The following is an 18,866-nucleotide window of genomic DNA, read 5'->3' as shown; positions in this document are numbered from 1 at the left end:
GTCTGGTCATCGCGTTATGTTTTTTCTTGTGGGCTTTCCCAGCTGCAGCTTTGCTTAATGAACGTGTGCCCCATGCTAGTTCTCATGCTTTCTCTTTTACCGTGATAAGAATTTGTTTGTCTTCTGCAGAAAGACCTGCAGATGTTGATAAATGGCATGGCAAGAAAAAATGCGGTAGAATGGTTTTCAAGTCATGACTGGAGTACAGAGTAGACTTCGCTTACTTGTTGTAGGGCCACATAGCTTGGAAGGAAAGTAGTTGTGGTGGGAACGGGTTTCCTGCCCTGGGAACAGTGGTGTCTCCATGGAATAGAATGTGACAGCAATAGTGCAGGAGGAATGAAGCCTAAGGATGACTGGATTGCATTCAGCTGGCTTAGGGGCTGCGGAGTTCTTCTAGTCTGAGCATTGTTTTCCCTGTGCACACAGAGTATCAATGCAGTATTGGTCTTAAGAACAGTGTTTACATGCGTCTCCCATGGAGGTCGTACGAAACCTTGGTGTGTAATTGCTGAACGAAATTAATAGTGCTAGTAAGATGTTCTGCATTCCAGTTCTCTGGATTTCGTGGGTTTCTGGTTGTGGATTTTGATGACCTCAGTAGAGAAACAGGGAGTTAACCAGGAAATACAATTTGTGTTTCTGCAATGAGGAATCCCTTGGTTATCCCAGGTCCCACTTCCCAGAGCACCACGAGTACGAGCGTGTCGAGTACAAGCGTGTCAAGTAGCAGTGCCCCGCCAACAACAACCGGGTCTGCCCCCACTACCACCTCTGGCACGACGCTCTCCAGCAGCACCAGCGGTAGCACCGTGAGCACCACGCCTGTTACTGGCACGCCCTCATCCGTCCCGACTTCAGTCAGCACATCCACACCCAGGCCAACTCCCACCACCTCCGTAACAACTACAGCCACGACAACGGAAGGTAATTGTCTAGTCATCGCGTTGTTTTTTCTTGTGGGCATTGTTTTCCGTGTGCACACAATGGTCAGATGCACCCTTGGTCATAGGTTTAGTGTTTGCATGTGTCTCCCATGGAGGTTGTACGAAACCTTGGTGTGTAATTGCTGAACAAAACTAATAATGCTAGTAAGATGTACAGCTTTCCAATTCGCTGAACTTTGTGGGCTTCTGGTTGTGGATTTTGATGACCTCAGTAGAGAAATGAGGAATGAAGGAGGAAATACAATTTTTGTTTCTGCAATGATGAATCCCTTGGTTCTCCCAGGTCCCACTTCCCAGACCTCCACGAGTACGAGCGTGTCAAGTAGCAGTGCCCCGCCAACAACAACTGGGTCTGCCCCCACTACCACCTCTGGCACGACGCTCTCCAGCAGCACCAGCGGCAGCACCATGAGCACCACGCCTGTTACTGGCACGCCCTCATCCGTCCCGACTTCAGTCAGCACATCCACACCCAGGCCAACTCCCACCACCTCCGTAACGACTACACCCACGACAACGGAAGGTAATGTCTGGTCATCGCGTTATGTTTTTTCTTGTGGGCTTTCCCAGCTGCAGCTTTGCTTAATGAACGTGTGCCCCATGCTAGTTCTCATGCTTTCTATTTTACCATGAAAAGTTTTTGTTTGTCTTGGGCAGAAAGTCCCTTGTTCCCTTACTTGCACGGCTCTTTAGAGTTTATTTTATCCTGTAATGTTCTACAACAACTTTGATCAGACAGGAAGTCCTTGTTATGTTGCTTTGAGTTGCTTTCCTACAGGTGGTGAGGTCTTTCTTAGTTTGAACCCTGTTTCAATATGGCATGGAGCTCATTTTTCTGACACTTTGTTTCAGGTCTTGTTGGGCTGTGGTTTTTCTGACCTTCTTCCCTTTCTACTGCTGCTACCCCTCTGTGCTTTTTGGCCACTGGCATGACATTTTTCTTCTGGGAAAAGCATGTTTTCCCTGGAGGGTTTCACGGGATAGTCCTAAGATGGAAGCTTGGCACTTATCGCCATCAACAACTGTGTGATCCTCCCATCTGTTATCATTTCCTCCAAGTGATTCTGTAGTTCCTAATTGTTTACGTTTACTGATGTCCAACTGCAGTAGACTGCACCTTTCCAGAGGACTGCATCTGGACTGACTGGATCGATGTGAGTTACCCAAAGTATGGCCCAGAGAATGGTGATGATGAGACCTTTGAAACTATTCAGAATAAGATCCCTTCATGGAACTGTACGAAGGTTGAGAATATTTCCTGCAGAGCTGAGAAATTTCCAAACGTTCCTATAGAAGATTTAGGGCAGAAAGTTGAATGTGATGTTAACACAGGACTCATCTGTAACAATAAGGATCAGACCCCAGGGCCTGTGATACCAATGCCAGTCTGCTTGAACTATCAGATCAAAGTCTGCTGTACTCCCCCATTAAGTCCAGAGTGCACAACAGCAATAACGACTACAACCAGAGGAGAAATCAGCACAACGGTGTCCCTCTCACCGACAACAAGCACAATTTACACTCCGAGTGTGTCAAGCACAACTGCCCCGCCAACAACAACCGGGTCTTCCCCCACTACCACCTCTGGCACGACGCTCTCCAGCAGCACCAGCGGCAGCACCGTGAGCACCACGCCTGTTACTGGCACGCCCTCATCTGTCCCGACTTCAGTCAGCACATCCACACCCAGGCCAACTCCCACCACCTCCGTAACGACTACACCCACGACAACGGAAGGTAATGTCTGGTCATCGCGTTATGTTTTTTCTTGTGGGCTTTCCCAGCTGCAGCTTTGCTTAATGAACGTGTGCCCCATGCTAGTTCTCATGCTTTCTCTTTTACCGTGATAAGAATTTGTTTGTCTTCTGCAGAAAGACCTGCAGATGTTGATAAATGGCATGGCAAGAAAAAATGCGGTAGAATGGTTTTCAAGTCATGACTGGAGTACAGAGTAGACTTCGCTTACTTGTTGTAGGGCCACATAGCTTGGAAGGAAAGTAGTTGTGGTGGGGACGGGTTTCCTGCCCTGGGAACAGTGGTGTCTCCATGGAATAGAATGTGACAGCAATAGTGCAGGAGGAATGAAGCCTAAGGATGACTGGATTGCATTCAGCTGGCTTAGGGGCTGCGGAGTTCTTCTAGTCTGAGCATTGTTTTCCCTGTGCACACGGAGTATCAATGCAGTATTGGTCTTAAGTACAGTGTTTATATGTGTCTCCCATGGAGGTTGTACGAAACCTTGGTGTGTAATTGCTGAACGAAATTAATAGTGCTAGTAAGATGTTCTGCATTCCAGTTCTCTGAATTTCGTGGGTTTCTGGTTGTGGATTTTGATGACCTCAGTAGAGAAACAGGGAGTTAACAGGGAGGAAATACAATTTGTGTTTCTGCAATGATGAATCCCTTGGTTATCCCAGGTCCCACTTCCCAGAGCACCACGAGTACAAGTGTGTCGAGTACGAGCGTGTCGAGTACAAGCGTGTCAAGTAGCAGTGCCCCGCCAACAACAACCGGGTCTGCCCCCACTACCACCTCTGGCACGACACTCTCCAGCAGCACCAGCGGCAGCACCGTGAGCACCACGCCTGTTACTGGCACGCCCTCATCCGTCCCGACTTCAGTCAGCACATCCACACCCAGGCCAACTCCCACCACCTCCGTAACGACTACACCCACGACAACGGAAGGTAATGTCTGGTCATCGCGTTATGTTTTTTCTTGTGGGCTTTCCCAGCTGCAGCTTTGCTTAATGAACGTGTGCCCCATGCTAGTTCTCATGCTTTCTCTTTTACCGTGATAAGAATTTGTTTGTCTTCTGCAGAAAGACCTGCAGATGTTGATAAATGGCATGGCAAGAAAAAATGCGGTAGAATGGTTTTCAAGTCATGACTGGAGTACAGAGTAGACTTCGCTTACTTGTTGTAGGGCCACATAGCTTGGAAGGAAAGTAGTTGTGGTGGGGACGGGTTTCCTGCCCTGGGAACAGTGGTGTCTCCATGGAATAGAACGTGACAGCAATAGTGCAGGAGGAATGAAGCCTAAGGATGACTGGATTGCATTCAGCTGGCTTAGGGGCTGCGGAGTTCTTCTAGTCTGAGCATTGTTTTCCCTGTGCACACGGTGTATCAATGCAGTATTGGTCTTAAGAACAGTGTTTATATGTGTCTCCCATGGAGGTTGTACGAAACCTTGGTGTGTAATTGCTGAACGAAATTAATAGTGCTAGTAAGATGTTCTGCATTCCAGTTCTCTGGATTTCGTGGGTTTCTGGTTGTGGATTTTGATGACCTCAGTAGAGAAACAGGGAGTTAACAGGGAGGAAATACAATTTGTGTTTCTGCAATGATGAATCCGTTGGTTATCCCAGGTCCCACTTCCCAGAGCACCACGAGTACGAGCGTGTCGAGTACAAGCGTGTCAAGTAGCAGTGCCCCGCCAACAACAACCGGGTCTGCCCCCACTACCACCTCTGGCACAACGCTCTCCAGCAGCACCAGCGGTAGCACCGTGAGCACCACGCCTGTTACTGGCACGCCCTCATCCGTCCCGACTTCAGTCAGCACATCCACACCCAGGCCAACTCCCACCACCTCCGTAACGACTACACCCACGACAACGGAAGGTAATGTCTGGTCATCGCGTTATGTTTTTTCTTGTGGGCTTTCCCAGCTGCAGCTTTGCTTAATGAACGTGTGCCCCATGCTAGTTCTCATGCTTTCTCTTTTACCGTGATAAGAATTTGTTTGTCTTCTGCAGAAAGACCTGCAGATGTTGATAAATGGCATGGCAAGAAAAAATGCGGTAGAATGGTTTTCAAGTCATGACTGGAGTACAGAGTAGACTTCGCTTACTTGTTGTAGGGCCACATAGCTTGGAAGGAAAGTAGTTGTGGTGGGAACGGGTTTCCTGCCCTGGGAACAGTGGTGTCTCCATGGAATAGAATGTGACAGCAATAGTGCAGGAGGAATGAAGCCTAAGGATGACTGGATTGCATTCAGCTGGCTTAGGGGCTGCGGAGTTCTTCTAGTCTGAGCATTGTTTTCCCTGTGCACACGGAGTATCAATGCAGTATTGGTCTTAAGAACAGTGTTTACATGCGTCTCCCATGGAGGTTGTACGAAACCTTGGTGTGTAATTGCTGAACGAAATTAATAGTGCTAGTAAGATGTTCTGCATTCCAGTTCTCTGGATTTCGTGGGTTTCTGGTTGTGGATTTTGATGACCTCAGTAGAGAAACAGGGAGTTAACAGGGAGGAAATACAATTTGTGTTTCTGCAATGATGAATCCCTTGGTTATCCCAGGTCCCACTTCCCAGAGCACCACGAGTACGAGCGTGTCGAGTACAAGCGTGTCAAGTAGCAGTGCCCCGCCAACAACAACCGGGTCTGCCCCCACTACCACCTCTGGCACGACGCTCTCCAGCAGCACCAGCGGTAGCACCGTGAGCACCACGCCTGTTACTGGCACGCCCTCATCCGTCCCGACTTCAGTCAGCACATCCACACCCAGGCCAACTCCCACCACCTCCGTAACAACTACAGCCACGACAACGGAAGGTAATTGTCTAGTCATCGCGTTGTTTTTTCTTGTGGGCATTGTTTTCCGTGTGCACACAATGGTCAGATGCACCATTGGTCATAGGTTTAGTGTTTGCATGTGTCTCCCATGGAGGTTGTACGAAACCTTGGTGTGTAATTGCTGAACAAAACTAATAATGCTAGTAAGATGTACAGCTTTCCAATTCGCTGAACTTTGTGGGCTTCTGGTTGTGGATTTTGATGACCTCAGTAGAGAAATGAGGAATGAAGGAGGAAATACAATTTTTGTTTCTGCAATGATGAATCCCTTGGTTATCCCAGGTCCCACTTCCCAGACCTCCACGAGTACGAGCGTGTCAAGTAGCAGTGCCCCGCCAACAACAACTGGGTCTGCCCCCACTACCACCTCTGGCACGACGCTCTCCAGCAGCACCAACGGCAGCACCGTGAGCACCACGCCTGTTACTGGCACGCCCTCATCCGTCCCGACTTCAGTCAGCACATCCACACCCAGGCCAACTCCCACCACCTCCGTAACGACTACACCCACGACAACGGAAGGTAATGTCTGGTCATCGCGTTGTATTTTCTTGTGGGCTTTCCCAGCTGCAGCTTTGCTTAATGAACATGTGCCCCATGCTAGTTCTCATGCTTTCTATTTTACCATGAAAAGTTTTTGTTTGTCTTGGGCAGAAAGTCCCTTGTTCCCTTACTTGCACGGCTCTTTAGAGTTTATTTTATCCTGTAATGTTCTACAACAACTTTGATCAGACAGGAAGTCCTTGTTATGTTGCTTTGAGTTGCTTTCCTACAGGTGGTGAGGTCTTTCTTAGTTCGAACCCTGTTTCAATATGGCATGGAGCTCATTTTTCTGACACTTTGTTTCAGGTCCTGTTGGGCTGTGGTTTTTCTGACCTTCTTCCCTTTCTACTGCTGCTACCCCTCTGTGCTTTTTGGCCACTGGCATGACATTTTTCTTCTGGGAAAAGCATGTTTTCCCTGGAGGGTTTCACGGGATAGTCCTAAGATGGAAGCTTGGCACTTATCGCCATCAACAACTGTGTGATCCTCCCATCTGTTATCATTTCCTCCAAGTGATTCTGTAGTTCCTAATTGTTTACGTTTACTGATGTCCAACTGCAGTAGACTGCACCTTTCCAGAGGACTGCATCTGGACTGACTGGATCGATGTGAGTTACCCAAAGTATGGCCCAGAGAATGGTGATGATGAGACCTTTGAAACTATTCAGAATAAGATCCCTTCATGGAACTGTACGAAGGTTGAGAATATTTCCTGCAGAGCTGAGAAATTTCCAAACGTTCCTATAGAAGATTTAGGGCAGAAAGTTGAATGTGATGTTAACACAGGACTCATCTGTAACAATAAGGATCAGACCCCAGGGCCTGTGATACCAATGCCAGTCTGCTTGAACTATCAGATCAAAGTCTGCTGTACTCCCCCATTAAGTCCAGAGTGCACAACAGCAATAACGACTACAACCAGAGGAGAAATCAGCACAACGGTGTCCCTCTCACCGACAACAAGCACAATTTACACTCCGAGTGTGTCAAGCACAACTGCCCCGCCAACAACAACCGGGTCTTCCCCCACTACCACCTCTGGCACGACGCTCTCCAGCAGCACCAGCGGCAGCACCGTGAGCACCACGCCTGTTACTGGCACGCCCTCATCCGTCCCGACTTCAGTCAGCACATCCACACCCAGGCCAACTCCCACCACCTCCGTAACGACTACACCCACGACAACGGAAGGTAATGTCTGGTCATCGCGTTATGTTTTTTCTTGTGGGCTTTCCCAGCTGCAGCTTTGCTTAATGAACGTGTGCCCCATGCTAGTTCTCATGCTTTCTCTTTTACCGTGATAAGAATTTGTTTGTCTTCTGCAGAAAGACCTGCAGATGTTGATAAATGGCATGGCAAGAAAAAATGCGGTAGAATGGTTTTCAAGTCATGACTGGAGTACAGAGTAGACTTCGCTTACTTGTTGTAGGGCCACATAGCTTGGAAGGAAAGTAGTTGTGGTGGGGACGGGTTTCCTGCCCTGGGAACAGTGGTGTCTCCATGGAATAGAATGTGACAGCAATAGTGCAGGAGGAATGAAGCCTAAGGATGATTGGATTGCATTCAGCTGGCTTAGGGGCTGCGGAGTTCTTCTAGTCTGAGCATTGTTTTCCCTGTGCACACGGAGTATCAATGCAGTATTGGTCTTAAGTACAGTGTTTATATGTGTCCCCCCTGGAGGTTGTACGAAACCTTGGTGTGTAATTGCTGAACGAAATTAATAGTGCTAGTAAGATGTTCTGCATTCCAGTTCTCTGGATTTCGTGGGTTTCTGGTTGTGGATTTTGATGACCTCAGTAGAGAAACAGGGAGTTAACGAGGAAATACAATTTGTGTTTCTGCAATGATGAATCCCTTGGTTATCCCAGGTCCCACTTCCCAGAGCACCACAAGTACAAGTGTGTCGAGTACGAGCGTGTCGAGTACAAGCGTGTCAAGTAGCAGTGCCCCGCCAACAACAACCGGGTCTGCCCCCACTACCACCTCTGGCACGACGCTCTCCAGCAGCACCAGCGGCAGCACCGTGAGCACCACGCCTGTTACTGGCACGCCCTCATCCGTCCCGACTTCAGTCAGCACATCCACACCCAGGCCAACTCCCACCACCTCCGTAACGACTACACCCACGACAACGGAAGGTAATGTCTGGTCATCGCGTTATGTTTTTTCTTGTGGGCTTTCCCAGCTGCAGCTTTGCTTAATGAACGTGTGCCCCATGCTAGTTCTCATGCTTTCTCTTTTACCGTGATAAGAATTTGTTTGTCTTCTGCAGAAAGACCTGCAGATGTTGATAAATGGCATGGCAAGAAAAAATGCGGTAGAATGGTTTTCAAGTCATGACTGGAGTACAGAGTAGACTTCGCTTACTTGTTGTAGGGCCACATAGCTTGGAAGGAAAGTAGTTGTGGTGGGGACGGGTTTCCTGCCCTGGGAACAGTGGTGTCTCCATGGAATAGAACGTGACAGCAATAGTGCAGGAGGAATGAAGCCTAAGGATGACTGGATTGCATTCAGCTGGCTTAGGGGCTGCGGAGTTCTTCTAGTCTGAGCATTGTTTTCCCTGTGCACACGGTGTATCAATGCAGTATTGGTCTTAAGAACAGTGTTTACATGCGTCTCCCATGGAGGTTGTACGAAACCTTGGTGTGTAATTGCTGAACGAAATTAATAGTGCTAGTAAGATGTTCTGCATTCCAGTTCTCTGGATTTCGTGGGTTTCTGGTTGTGGATTTTGATGACCTCAGTAGAGAAACAGGGAGTTAACAGGGAGGAAATACAATTTGTGTTTCTGCAATGATGAATCCGTTGGTTATCCCAGGTCCCACTTCCCAGAGCACCACGAGTACGAGCGTGTCGAGTACAAGCGTGTCAAGTAGCAGTGCCCCGCCAACAACAACCGGGTCTGCCCCCACTACCACCTCTGGCACAACGCTCTCCAGCAGCACCAGCGGTAGCACCGTGAGCACCACGCCTGTTACTGGCACGCCCTCATCCGTCCCGACTTCAGTCAGCACATCCACACCCAGGCCAACTCCCACCACCTCCGTAACGACTACACCCACGACAACGGAAGGTAATGTCTGGTCATCGCGTTATGTTTTTTCTTGTGGGCTTTCCCAGCTGCAGCTTTGCTTAATGAACGTGTGCCCCATGCTAGTTCTCATGCTTTCTCTTTTACCGTGATAAGAATTTGTTTGTCTTCTGCAGAAAGACCTGCAGATGTTGATAAATGGCATGGCAAGAAAAAATGCGGTAGAATGGTTTTCAAGTCATGACTGGAGTACAGAGTAGACTTCGCTTACTTGTTGTAGGGCCACATAGCTTGGAAGGAAAGTAGTTGTGGTGGGGACGGGTTTCCTGCCCTGGGAACAGTGGTGTCTCCATGGAATAGAATGTGACAGCAATAGTGCAGGAGGAATGAAGCCTAAGGATGATTGGATTGCATTCAGCTGGCTTAGGGGCTGCGGAGTTCTTCTAGTCTGAGCATTGTTTTCCCTGTGCACACGGAGTATCAATGCAGTATTGGTCTTAAGAACAGTGTTTACATGCGTCTCCCATGGAGGTTGTACGAAACCTTGGTGTGTAATTGCTGAACGAAATTAATAGTGCTAGTAAGATGTTCTGCATTCCAGTTCTCTGGATTTCGTGGGTTTCTGGTTGTGGATTTTGATGACCTCAGTAGAGAAACAGGGAGTTAACAGGGAGGAAATACAATTTGTGTTTCTGCAATGATGAATCCCTTGGTTATCCCAGGTCCCACTTCCCAGAGCACCACGAGTACAAGTGTGTCGAGTACGAGCGTGTCGAGTACAAGCGTGTCAAGTAGCAGTGCCCCGCCAACAACAACCGGGTCTGCCCCCACTACCACCTCTGGCACGACGCTCTCCAGCAGCACCAGCGGCAGCACCGTGAGCACCACGCCTGTTACTGGCACGCCCTCATCCGTCCCGACTTCAGTCAGCACATCCACACCCAGGCCAACTCCCACCACCTCCGTAACGACTACACCCACGACAACGGAAGGTAATGTCTGGTCATCGCGTTATGTTTTTTCTTGTGGGCTTTCCCAGCTGCAGCTTTGCTTAATGAACGTGTGCCCCATGCTAGTTCTCATGCTTTCTCTTTTACCGTGATAAGAATTTGTTTGTCTTCTGCAGAAAGACCTGCAGATGTTGATAAATGGCATGGCAAGAAAAAATGCGGTAGAATGGTTTTCAAGTCATGACTGGAGTACAGAGTAGACTTCGCTTACTTGTTGTAGGGCCACATAGCTTGGAAGGAAAGTAGTTGTGGTGGGGACGGGTTTCCTGCCCTGGGAACAGTGGTGTCTCCATGGAATAGAATGTGACAGCAATAGTGCAGGAGGAATGAAGCCTAAGGATGATTGGATTGCATTCAGCTGGCTTAGGGGCTGCGGAGTTCTTCCAGTCTGAGCATTGTTTTCCCTGTGCACACGGAGTATCAATGCAGTATTGGTCTTAAGTACAGTGTTTATATGTGTCCCCCCTGGAGGTTGTACGAAACCTTGGTGTGTAATTGCTGAACGAAATTAATAGTGCTAGTAAGATGTTCTGCATTCCAGTTCTCTGGATTTCGTGGGTTTCTGGTTGTGGATTTTGATGACCTCAGTAGAGAAACAGGGAGTTAACGAGGAAATACAATTTGTGTTTCTGCAATGATGAATCCCTTGGTTATCCCAGGTCCCACTTCCCAGAGCACCACGAGTACAAGTGTGTCGAGTACGAGCGTGTCGAGTACAAGCGTGTCAAGTAGCAGTGCCCCGCCGACAACAACCGGGTCCGCCCCCACTACCACCTCTGGCACGACGCTCTCCAGCAGCACCAGCGGCAGCACCGTGAGCACCACGCCTGTTACTGGCACGCCCTCATCCGTCCCGACTTCAGTCAGCACATCCACACCCAGGCCAACTCCCACCACCTCCGTAACGACTACACCCACGACAACGGAAGGTAATGTCTGGTCATCGCGTTATGTTTTTTCTTGTGGGCTTTCCCAGCTGCAGCTTTGCTTAATGAACGTGTGCCCCATGCTAGTTCTCATGCTTTCTCTTTTACCGTGATAAGAATTTGTTTGTCTTCTGCAGAAAGACCTGCAGATGTTGATAAATGGCATGGCAAGAAAAAATGCGGTAGAATGGTTTTCAAGTCATGACTGGAGTACAGAGTAGACTTCGCTTACTTGTTGTAGGGCCACATAGCTTGGAAGGAAAGTAGTTGTGGTGGGGACGGGTTTCCTGCCCTGGGAACAGTGGTGTCTCCATGGAATAGAACGTGACAGCAATAGTGCAGGAGGAATGAAGCCTAAGGATGACTGGATTGCATTCAGCTGGCTTAGGGGCTGCGGAGTTCTTCTAGTCTGAGCATTGTTTTCCCTGTGCACACGGTGTATCAATGCAGTATTGGTCTTAAGAACAGTGTTTATATGTGTCTCCCATGGAAGTTGTACGAAACCTTGGTGTGTAATTGCTGAACGAAATTAATAGTGCTAGTAAGATGTTCTGCATTCCAGTTCTCTGGATTTCGTGGGTTTCTGGTTGTGGATTTTGATGACCTCAGTAGAGAAACAGGGAGTTAACAGGGAGGAAATACAATTTGTGTTTCTGCAATGATGAATCCCTTGGTTATCCCAGGTCCCACTTCCCAGAGCACCACGAGTACAAGTGTGTCGAGTACGAGCGTGTCGAGTACAAGCGTGTCAAGTAGCAGTGCCCCGCCAACAACAACCGGGTCTGCCCCCACTACCACCTCTGGCACGACGCTCTCCAGCAGCACCAGCGGCAGCACCGTGAGCACCACGCCTGTTACTGGCACGCCCTCATCCGTCCCGACTTCAGTCAGCACATCCACACCCAGGCCAACTCCCACCACCTCCGTAACGACTACACCCACGACAACGGAAGGTAATGTCTGGTCATCGCGTTATGTTTTTTCTTGTGGGCTTTCCCAGCTGCAGCTTTGCTTAATGAACGTGTGCCCCATGCTAGTTCTCATGCTTTCTCTTTTACCGTGATAAGAATTTGTTTGTCTTCTGCAGAAAGACCTGCAGATGTTGATAAATGGCATGGCAAGAAAAAATGCGGTAGAATGGTTTTCAAGTCATGACTGGAGTACAGAGTAGACTTCGCTTACTTGTTGTAGGGCCACATAGCTTGGAAGGAAAGTAGTTGTGGTGGGAACGGGTTTCCTGCCCTGGGAACAGTGGTGTCTCCATGGAATAGAATGTGACAGCAATAGTGCAGGAGGAATGAAGCCTAAGGATGATTGGATTGCATTCAGCTGGCTTAGGGGCTGCGGAGTTCTTCTAGTCTGAGCATTGTTTTCCCTGTGCACACGGTGTATCAATGCAGTATTGGTCTTAAGAACAGTGTTTATATGTGTCTCCCATGGAGGTTGTACGAAACCTTGGTGTGTAATTGCTGAACGAAATTAATAGTGCTAGTAAGATGTTCTGCATTCCAGTTCTCTGGATTTCGTGGGTTTCTGGTTGTGGATTTTGATGACCTCAGTAGAGAAACAGGGAGTTAACAGGGAGGAAATACAATTTGTGTTTCTGCAATGATGAATCCCTTGGTTATCCCAGGTCCCACTTCCCAGAGCACCACGAGTACAAGTGTGTCGAGTACGAGCGTGTCGAGTACAAGCGTGTCAAGTAGCAGTGCCCCGCCAACAACAACCGGGTCTGCCCCCACTACCACCTCTGGCACGACGCTCTCCAGCAGCACCAGCGGCAGCACCGTGAGCACCACGCCTGTTACTGGCACGCCCTCATCCGTCCCGACTTCAGTCAGCACATCCACACCCAGGCCAACTCCCACCACCTCCGTAACGACTACACCCACGACAACGGAAGGTAATGTCTGGTCATCGCGTTATGTTTTTTCTTGTGGGCTTTCCCAGCTGCAGCTTTGCTTAATGAACGTGTGCCCCATGCTAGTTCTCATGCTTTCTCTTTTACCGTGATAAGAATTTGTTTGTCTTCTGCAGAAAGACCTGCAGATGTTGATAAATGGCATGGCAAGAAAAAATGCGGTAGAATGGTTTTCAAGTCATGACTGGAGTACAGAGTAGACTTCGCTTACTTGTTGTAGGGCCACATAGCTTGGAAGGAAAGTAGTTGTGGTGGGAACGGGTTTCCTGCCCTGGGAACAGTGGTGTCTCCATGGAATAGAATGTGACAGCAATAGTGCAGGAGGAATGAAGCCTAAGGATGATTGGATTGCATTCAGCTGGCTTAGGGGCTGCGGAGTTCTTCTAGTCTGAGCATTGTTTTCCCTGTGCACACGGAGTATCAATGCAGTATTGGTCTTAAGTACAGTGTTTATATGTGTCTCCCATGGAGGTTGTACGAAACCTTGGTGTGTAATTGCTGAACGAAATTAATAGTGCTAGTAAGATGTTCTGCATTCCAGTTCTCTGAATTTCGTGGGTTTCTGGTTGTGGATTTTGATGACCTCAGTAGAGAAACAGGGAGTTAACAGGGAGGAAATACAATTTGTGTTTCTGCAATGATGAATCCCTTGGTTATCCCAGGTCCCACTTCCCAGAGCACCACGAGTACAAGTGTGTCGAGTACGAGCGTGTCGAGTACAAGCGTGTCAAGTAGCAGTGCCCCGCCAACAACAACCGGGTCTGCCCCCACTACCACCTCTGGCACGACGCTCTCCAGCAGCACCAGCGGTAGCACCGTGAGCACCACGCCTGTTACTGGCACGCCCTCATCCGTCCCGACTTCAGTCAGCACATCCACACCCAGGCCAACTCCCACCACCTCCGTAACGACTACACCCACGACAACGGAAGGTAATTGTCTGGCCATGCTGTCCCGCGTTCCCTTGTAGAGGGAGAGGTGAAGGCCTGTGAGCGCCTGAACTTAGGCTTTGTGTATGGGCTGAGGGCCGGGAGTTATTGCTGAACGTTCCTTAATGGAGCAGGAGGCCAAAGGTAGTCGTGCATCTTCGTGTTTGGAGGCTAGGTGAGTGCCTTTGTCCCGGGCAGAAGGTCCCTTGTTCCCTCACACCGCGTGTCCTAGGAAAAGGTTTTGGCAGCTAGCAGCAGCTGGTTGTCTTAGGCCGCCAGTGGTCTGACTGGAAGTCTTTGTTTTGCTGTTCCATCTAGAGGGAACATTCCCTTATGAGGCGTCCCGTGTAGGGGCTGTGGGCTTTTGTTGTGGGTGCTGTGGTTTCTGGTGCTTGTAGGTCACGGACGTTCAGACCTTCTGCCCTTTCTTCTCCTGCGTTAGTGTTCAATTCTTTTTAGTTCCTGCAGTGATTCTCTGTGGGTCGTGTGCATGTTCACGTCCTGCTGATGGAGCATAAGTGTTTGATTGGAAGGCAGACGTTTCTGTACCATGGGGTGTTTCTAAAATGCTTGTTGAGAGCAGATGGAAGGAGGCAGCCTTCTGGCCTGTGGCGTGGGCAGCCGAGTACCGTAGGAAAGCAGTTGGAGCTAGATGGCATGGCACGGGACAATGCGGTAGAACGGTTTTCAAGCCGTGAGAGGGGTATAGAGAAGAGTTTCAGTAGTTGTACTGGAGCCCCAAGTGAGCTGGCAGGAAGTTAGTCGTGGAGGGAATACAGGCCTGAGAGTTTCCTGCATTGGGAACGGTGGTGTTTCCATGGAACGGAACGTGACAGGAATAGCTAAGGAAGAACGAAGCCTGAGGATGATCGGAGCGCATTCAGCTGGCTTAAGGGCAGGGCTGTGGAGTTCTTGTAGCCCGAGCATTGTTTTCACCGTGCACGCGGTGGTTGGATGTTGGTCATAGGTGTGGTGTTTGCATGTGTCTCTGAAGCAGGTTTTTGGAAACCTTGCAGTTATAAGTCCTGAATGACACAAATACTACTAATGAGACTGTCTCCTTTCCTACACTCTGAAGTTCCCGGGCTTGTGGAGCTTGATGAACTCAGTAGAGAAATGAGGAATGAAGGAGGAAATGCATTTTGCCTGCTTGCAATGATGAAACCCTGTGTTTTCTCAGGTCCCACTTCCCAGAGCACCACGAGTACAAGTGTGTCGAGTACGAGCATGTCGAGTACAAGCGTGTCAAGTAGCAGTGCCCCGCCAACAACAACCGGGTCTGCCCCCACTACCACCTCTGGCACGACGCTCTCCAGCAGCACCAGCGGCAGCACCGTGAGCACCACGCCTGTTACTGGCACGCCCTCATCCGTCCCGACTTCAGTCAGCACATCCACACCCAGGCCAACTCCCACCACCTCCGTAACGACTACACCCACGACAACGGAAGGTAATGTCTGGTCATCGCGTTATGTTTTTTCTTGTGGGCTTTCCCAGCTGCAGCTTTGCTTAATGAACGTGTGCCCCATGCTAGTTCTCATGCTTTCTCTTTTACCGTGATAAGAATTTGTTTGTCTTCTGCAGAAAGACCTGCAGATGTTGATAAATGGCATGGCAAGAAAAAATGCGGTAGAATGGTTTTCAAGTCATGACTGGAGTACAGAGTAGACTTCGCTTACTTGTTGTAGGGCCACATAGCTTGGAAGGAAAGTAGTTGTGGTGGGGACGGGTTTCCTGCCCTGGGAACAGTGGTGTCTCCATGGAATAGAACGTGACAGCAATAGTGCAGGAGGAATGAAGCCTAAAAATGACTGGATTGCATTCAGCTGGCTTAGGGGCTGCGGAGTTCTTCTAGTCTGAGCATTGTTTTCCCTGTGCACACGGTGTATCAATGCAGTATTGGTCTTAAGTACAGTGTTTACATGCGTCTCCCATGGAGGTTGTACAAAACCTTGGTGTGTAATTGCTGAACGAAATTAATAGTGCTAGTAAGATGTTCTGCATTCCAGTTCTCTGAATTTCGTGGGTTTCTGGTTGTGGATTTTGATGACCTCAGTAGAGAAACAGGGAGTTAACGAGGAAATACAATTTGTGTTTCTGCAATGATGAATCCCTTGGTTATCCCAGGTCCCACTTCCCAGAGCACCACGAGTACGAGCGTGTCGAGTACAAGCGTGTCAAGTAGCAGTGCCCCGCCAACAACAACCGGGTCTGCCCCCACTACCACCTCTGGCACGACGCTCTCCAGCAGCACCAGCGGCAGCACCGTGAGCACCACGCCTGTTACTGGCACGCCCTCATCCGTCCCGACTTCAGTCAGCACATCCACACCCAGGCCAACTCCCACCACCTCCGTAACGACTACACCCACGACAACGGAAGGTAATGTCTGGCCATGCTGTCCCGCGTTCCCTTGTAGAGGGAGAGGTGAAGGCCTGTGAGCGCCTGAACTTAGGCTTTGTGTATGGGCTGAGGGCCAACTCCAACACCCAGGCCAACTCCCACCACCTCCCTTACATCTCCATTGTCAACTACTTTAGGTAATTTTTTTGTCTTTATTTCAGCTTCTGCATTTTTTTGTTATGAGAGTTTCGATGTGTTAGCACCTGAATTTATGTTTTCAGTGTGATTCGAGATTTGTTTAAGCTATTTCTTCGTATTCCTTAAAGGATCAGGATTTCAAATGTTGTTTTTAATCTTAGTGTTTGAAGGAGATGAGAGTGCTTTTATTATCAGGAGAAGCTTTTTTTTTCATTTACTGCTCATGTAGTCGAGTTTTTTTGGCAGATTTTCAATCAGAGTCAGCTGTGATGTTTATTATTACTGTTTATACTGTGAGGTCTCATCCTTTAGCTGAAGAGAATATCTTGCTTTGTAGGCCTGTTGCACAAAGGAAGTGTGCTTTTTCTTGTGACTTTCCCCCTTTCAAGGGGAGATGTCATTTTCCATGAGCTCCCTTACTTTGTGCTTTTTGTATGTCATCAGAACAGGTACTAACTGTTAAAGTGTTTGTTTTCTCAGGAACTTCTTCGTACAGCACTACGATTCTTACAGGTTCTTTTAGCACCGAAGGTACAACCACTGTGTCTGAGAGCTCTTCAGCAGCTTCAGTTTCTACACCCATTAGCACACAAACTACAGGAGCATCCTCTCCATTGCTGACTCCATCTGGCAGTATGTCACCACCTTCAGTTTCAACAGTCCCATCAACAGTCACAACATCCGGAACAACTCCTACAAAGCCTTTTACCACCACTTCAGGAACAACCTCTAGTTCTTTTAGTACTGTTACTGCCACCACCATTACCACCTCGGAAATTGTTTCCTCTGGTTCAGCTAGTACTTCTGGGACAACTCCTGTATCAAGTACAGTCACTGTTTCAGGAAGCTCTACATATAGCACAATTACTACACTCAGTACCTTAAGTTCAACTGCCAGTTCCAGCCCCAATTGTACGATTTCACCTAATGAAACTTACGCGGTTAGTGAATTTAATTATGGTTATTTTTATCATTGTGCTTTGGTAGGAGTCTAGGTACATGCTTAGAATGTATGGATTAATCTGGATAGAAATCGACTATTAGTCCATTTTGTTTGTCCCCGTTCTGTTGGGTATCAGCTTGACTTCTAGTGAATTCTTATTTTATAGTGTTTATGCTGGCATTAGTTCTTCAATAATAGTTTTAAAAAATCTTTCTTCAAGGTGTTAGATTGCAGCTCAATCCTTCTCTTTCTCATCAAAAACTTTTCTGAGGAGGAAACCAAGGGCTAAGAGGCAGTAAACTCTCTTTGCGTTTTTCTACTTTTGAATAGGTCCAGTGCGTGATGAGAAGTTTGTTGTATTTACAGTAAAGCCCAAGGAAATTGAGGGCTGAACTAAGTCTGTCTTGGTTGTAGACTGATTTCAAGAGCTAACTTTGAAACAGAATACCACATTTAATGATTTTTTCACTCCTATTCTAAGGTTTTTGGAAAGTTCTAGTTATGCAGGGATAAAATTTATTGAGTGGCTCAGAAACTCAAACAAGATGGAAAAAAATGCCTACATTCACAATGCATGCATATAGTGATCTAATACATTACACTCCAAGTAGCTTGTTTTCACCGTCGCTTCCGTAGACATCTGTGGAACAGAGTTGATCATATCCTCTCTTTCCCTGTCGATCTAGAGGGGAGTTTAGGTGATGAAATTAGATATCTAACTTCTAGACAAATTAAACTTGAAAAAAGCAATTCCCCTTTTTGTTTACTGGCTTAGTTGTTATAATAATGCCTTTTACTCAGCGACTTTGAATAAATCTAGCTTTCAGGCCTTAATGGTGATGAATGCTGTTGTTCTTTCCCAGTTTCAGACTTCTGGTGGAAATAAAATTGCCATTAAACACGTGGCGCTTTAAAACTTTGTAGAAGGTATTCAGGTTTAAATGTTAGTAGTCTGACTCAAACTGACTGCTTCATAAGGCTTTTTTTTTTTTTTTTAAACTTCTTTCCAAATACAGCCAGGTGAGTCGTGGTGGCTGTGTGACTGCATCAATGCTACATGTTTAGAAAACAACACTGTTGTGATTGTTCCAATAATCTGTGAGCCACCTCCTAAACCCACCTGTTCCAATGGGCTCGCTCCTGTACAAGTCATTGATGATAATCAGTGCTGTTGGCATTGGGAGTGTGATTGTAAGTATAATATTCTTTGTAATATTTTATTTCCTGGGGAACAATACAAATGTAAAGAGCAGCATTGTTTATTGGGGACAAATACTGTGCAAGATGTGCTCTAAGACTTCCAATGTTGGTCTGTTTAGAATGCTTCATTGGTTCTTTTTGGCTAACTGGGGAATTTTACTTTGATTTCCATCATTTCTACATAAATGTTTTGCCACTAGAACAAATTGTTCTCCTAAGATAGGTTTTAAATGTCAAGATGCAGACATCTATACACTGCAAATCTGCATATAAGTTAGTTGTTTAGGCAGTCTGTAC

The 18,866-nt window shown here is 47.8% G+C and overlaps 1 protein-coding gene across 1 annotated transcript in view; it reads left to right on the top strand.

The window, feature by feature from the left end:
* Window positions 1–18,866, top strand: part of MUC2 (mucin 2, oligomeric mucus/gel-forming) — a 66,172-nt gene that overhangs the window by 35,085 nt on the left and 12,221 nt on the right. Inside the window, 10 exon segments of the mRNA XM_090141996.1 lie at window positions 1,231–1,470; window positions 4,315–4,569; window positions 5,808–6,047; window positions 6,630–7,259; window positions 13,619–13,934; window positions 14,464–14,642; window positions 15,066–15,335; window positions 16,013–16,267; window positions 16,907–17,367; window positions 18,386–18,560. Of these exon segments, the coding sequence (XP_089998122.1) occupies window positions 1,231–1,470; window positions 4,315–4,569; window positions 5,808–6,047; window positions 6,630–7,259; window positions 13,619–13,934; window positions 14,464–14,642; window positions 15,066–15,335; window positions 16,013–16,267; window positions 16,907–17,367; window positions 18,386–18,560 (3,021 nt within the window).

This window comes from Phasianus colchicus, chromosome 5, assembly GCF_987193195.1.
Source record: "Phasianus colchicus chromosome 5, bPhaCol1.hap1.1, whole genome shotgun sequence".
Lineage (NCBI taxonomy): Eukaryota > Metazoa > Chordata > Aves > Galliformes > Phasianidae > Phasianus > Phasianus colchicus.
This window is presented reverse-complemented; position numbering and strand designations above follow the sequence as displayed.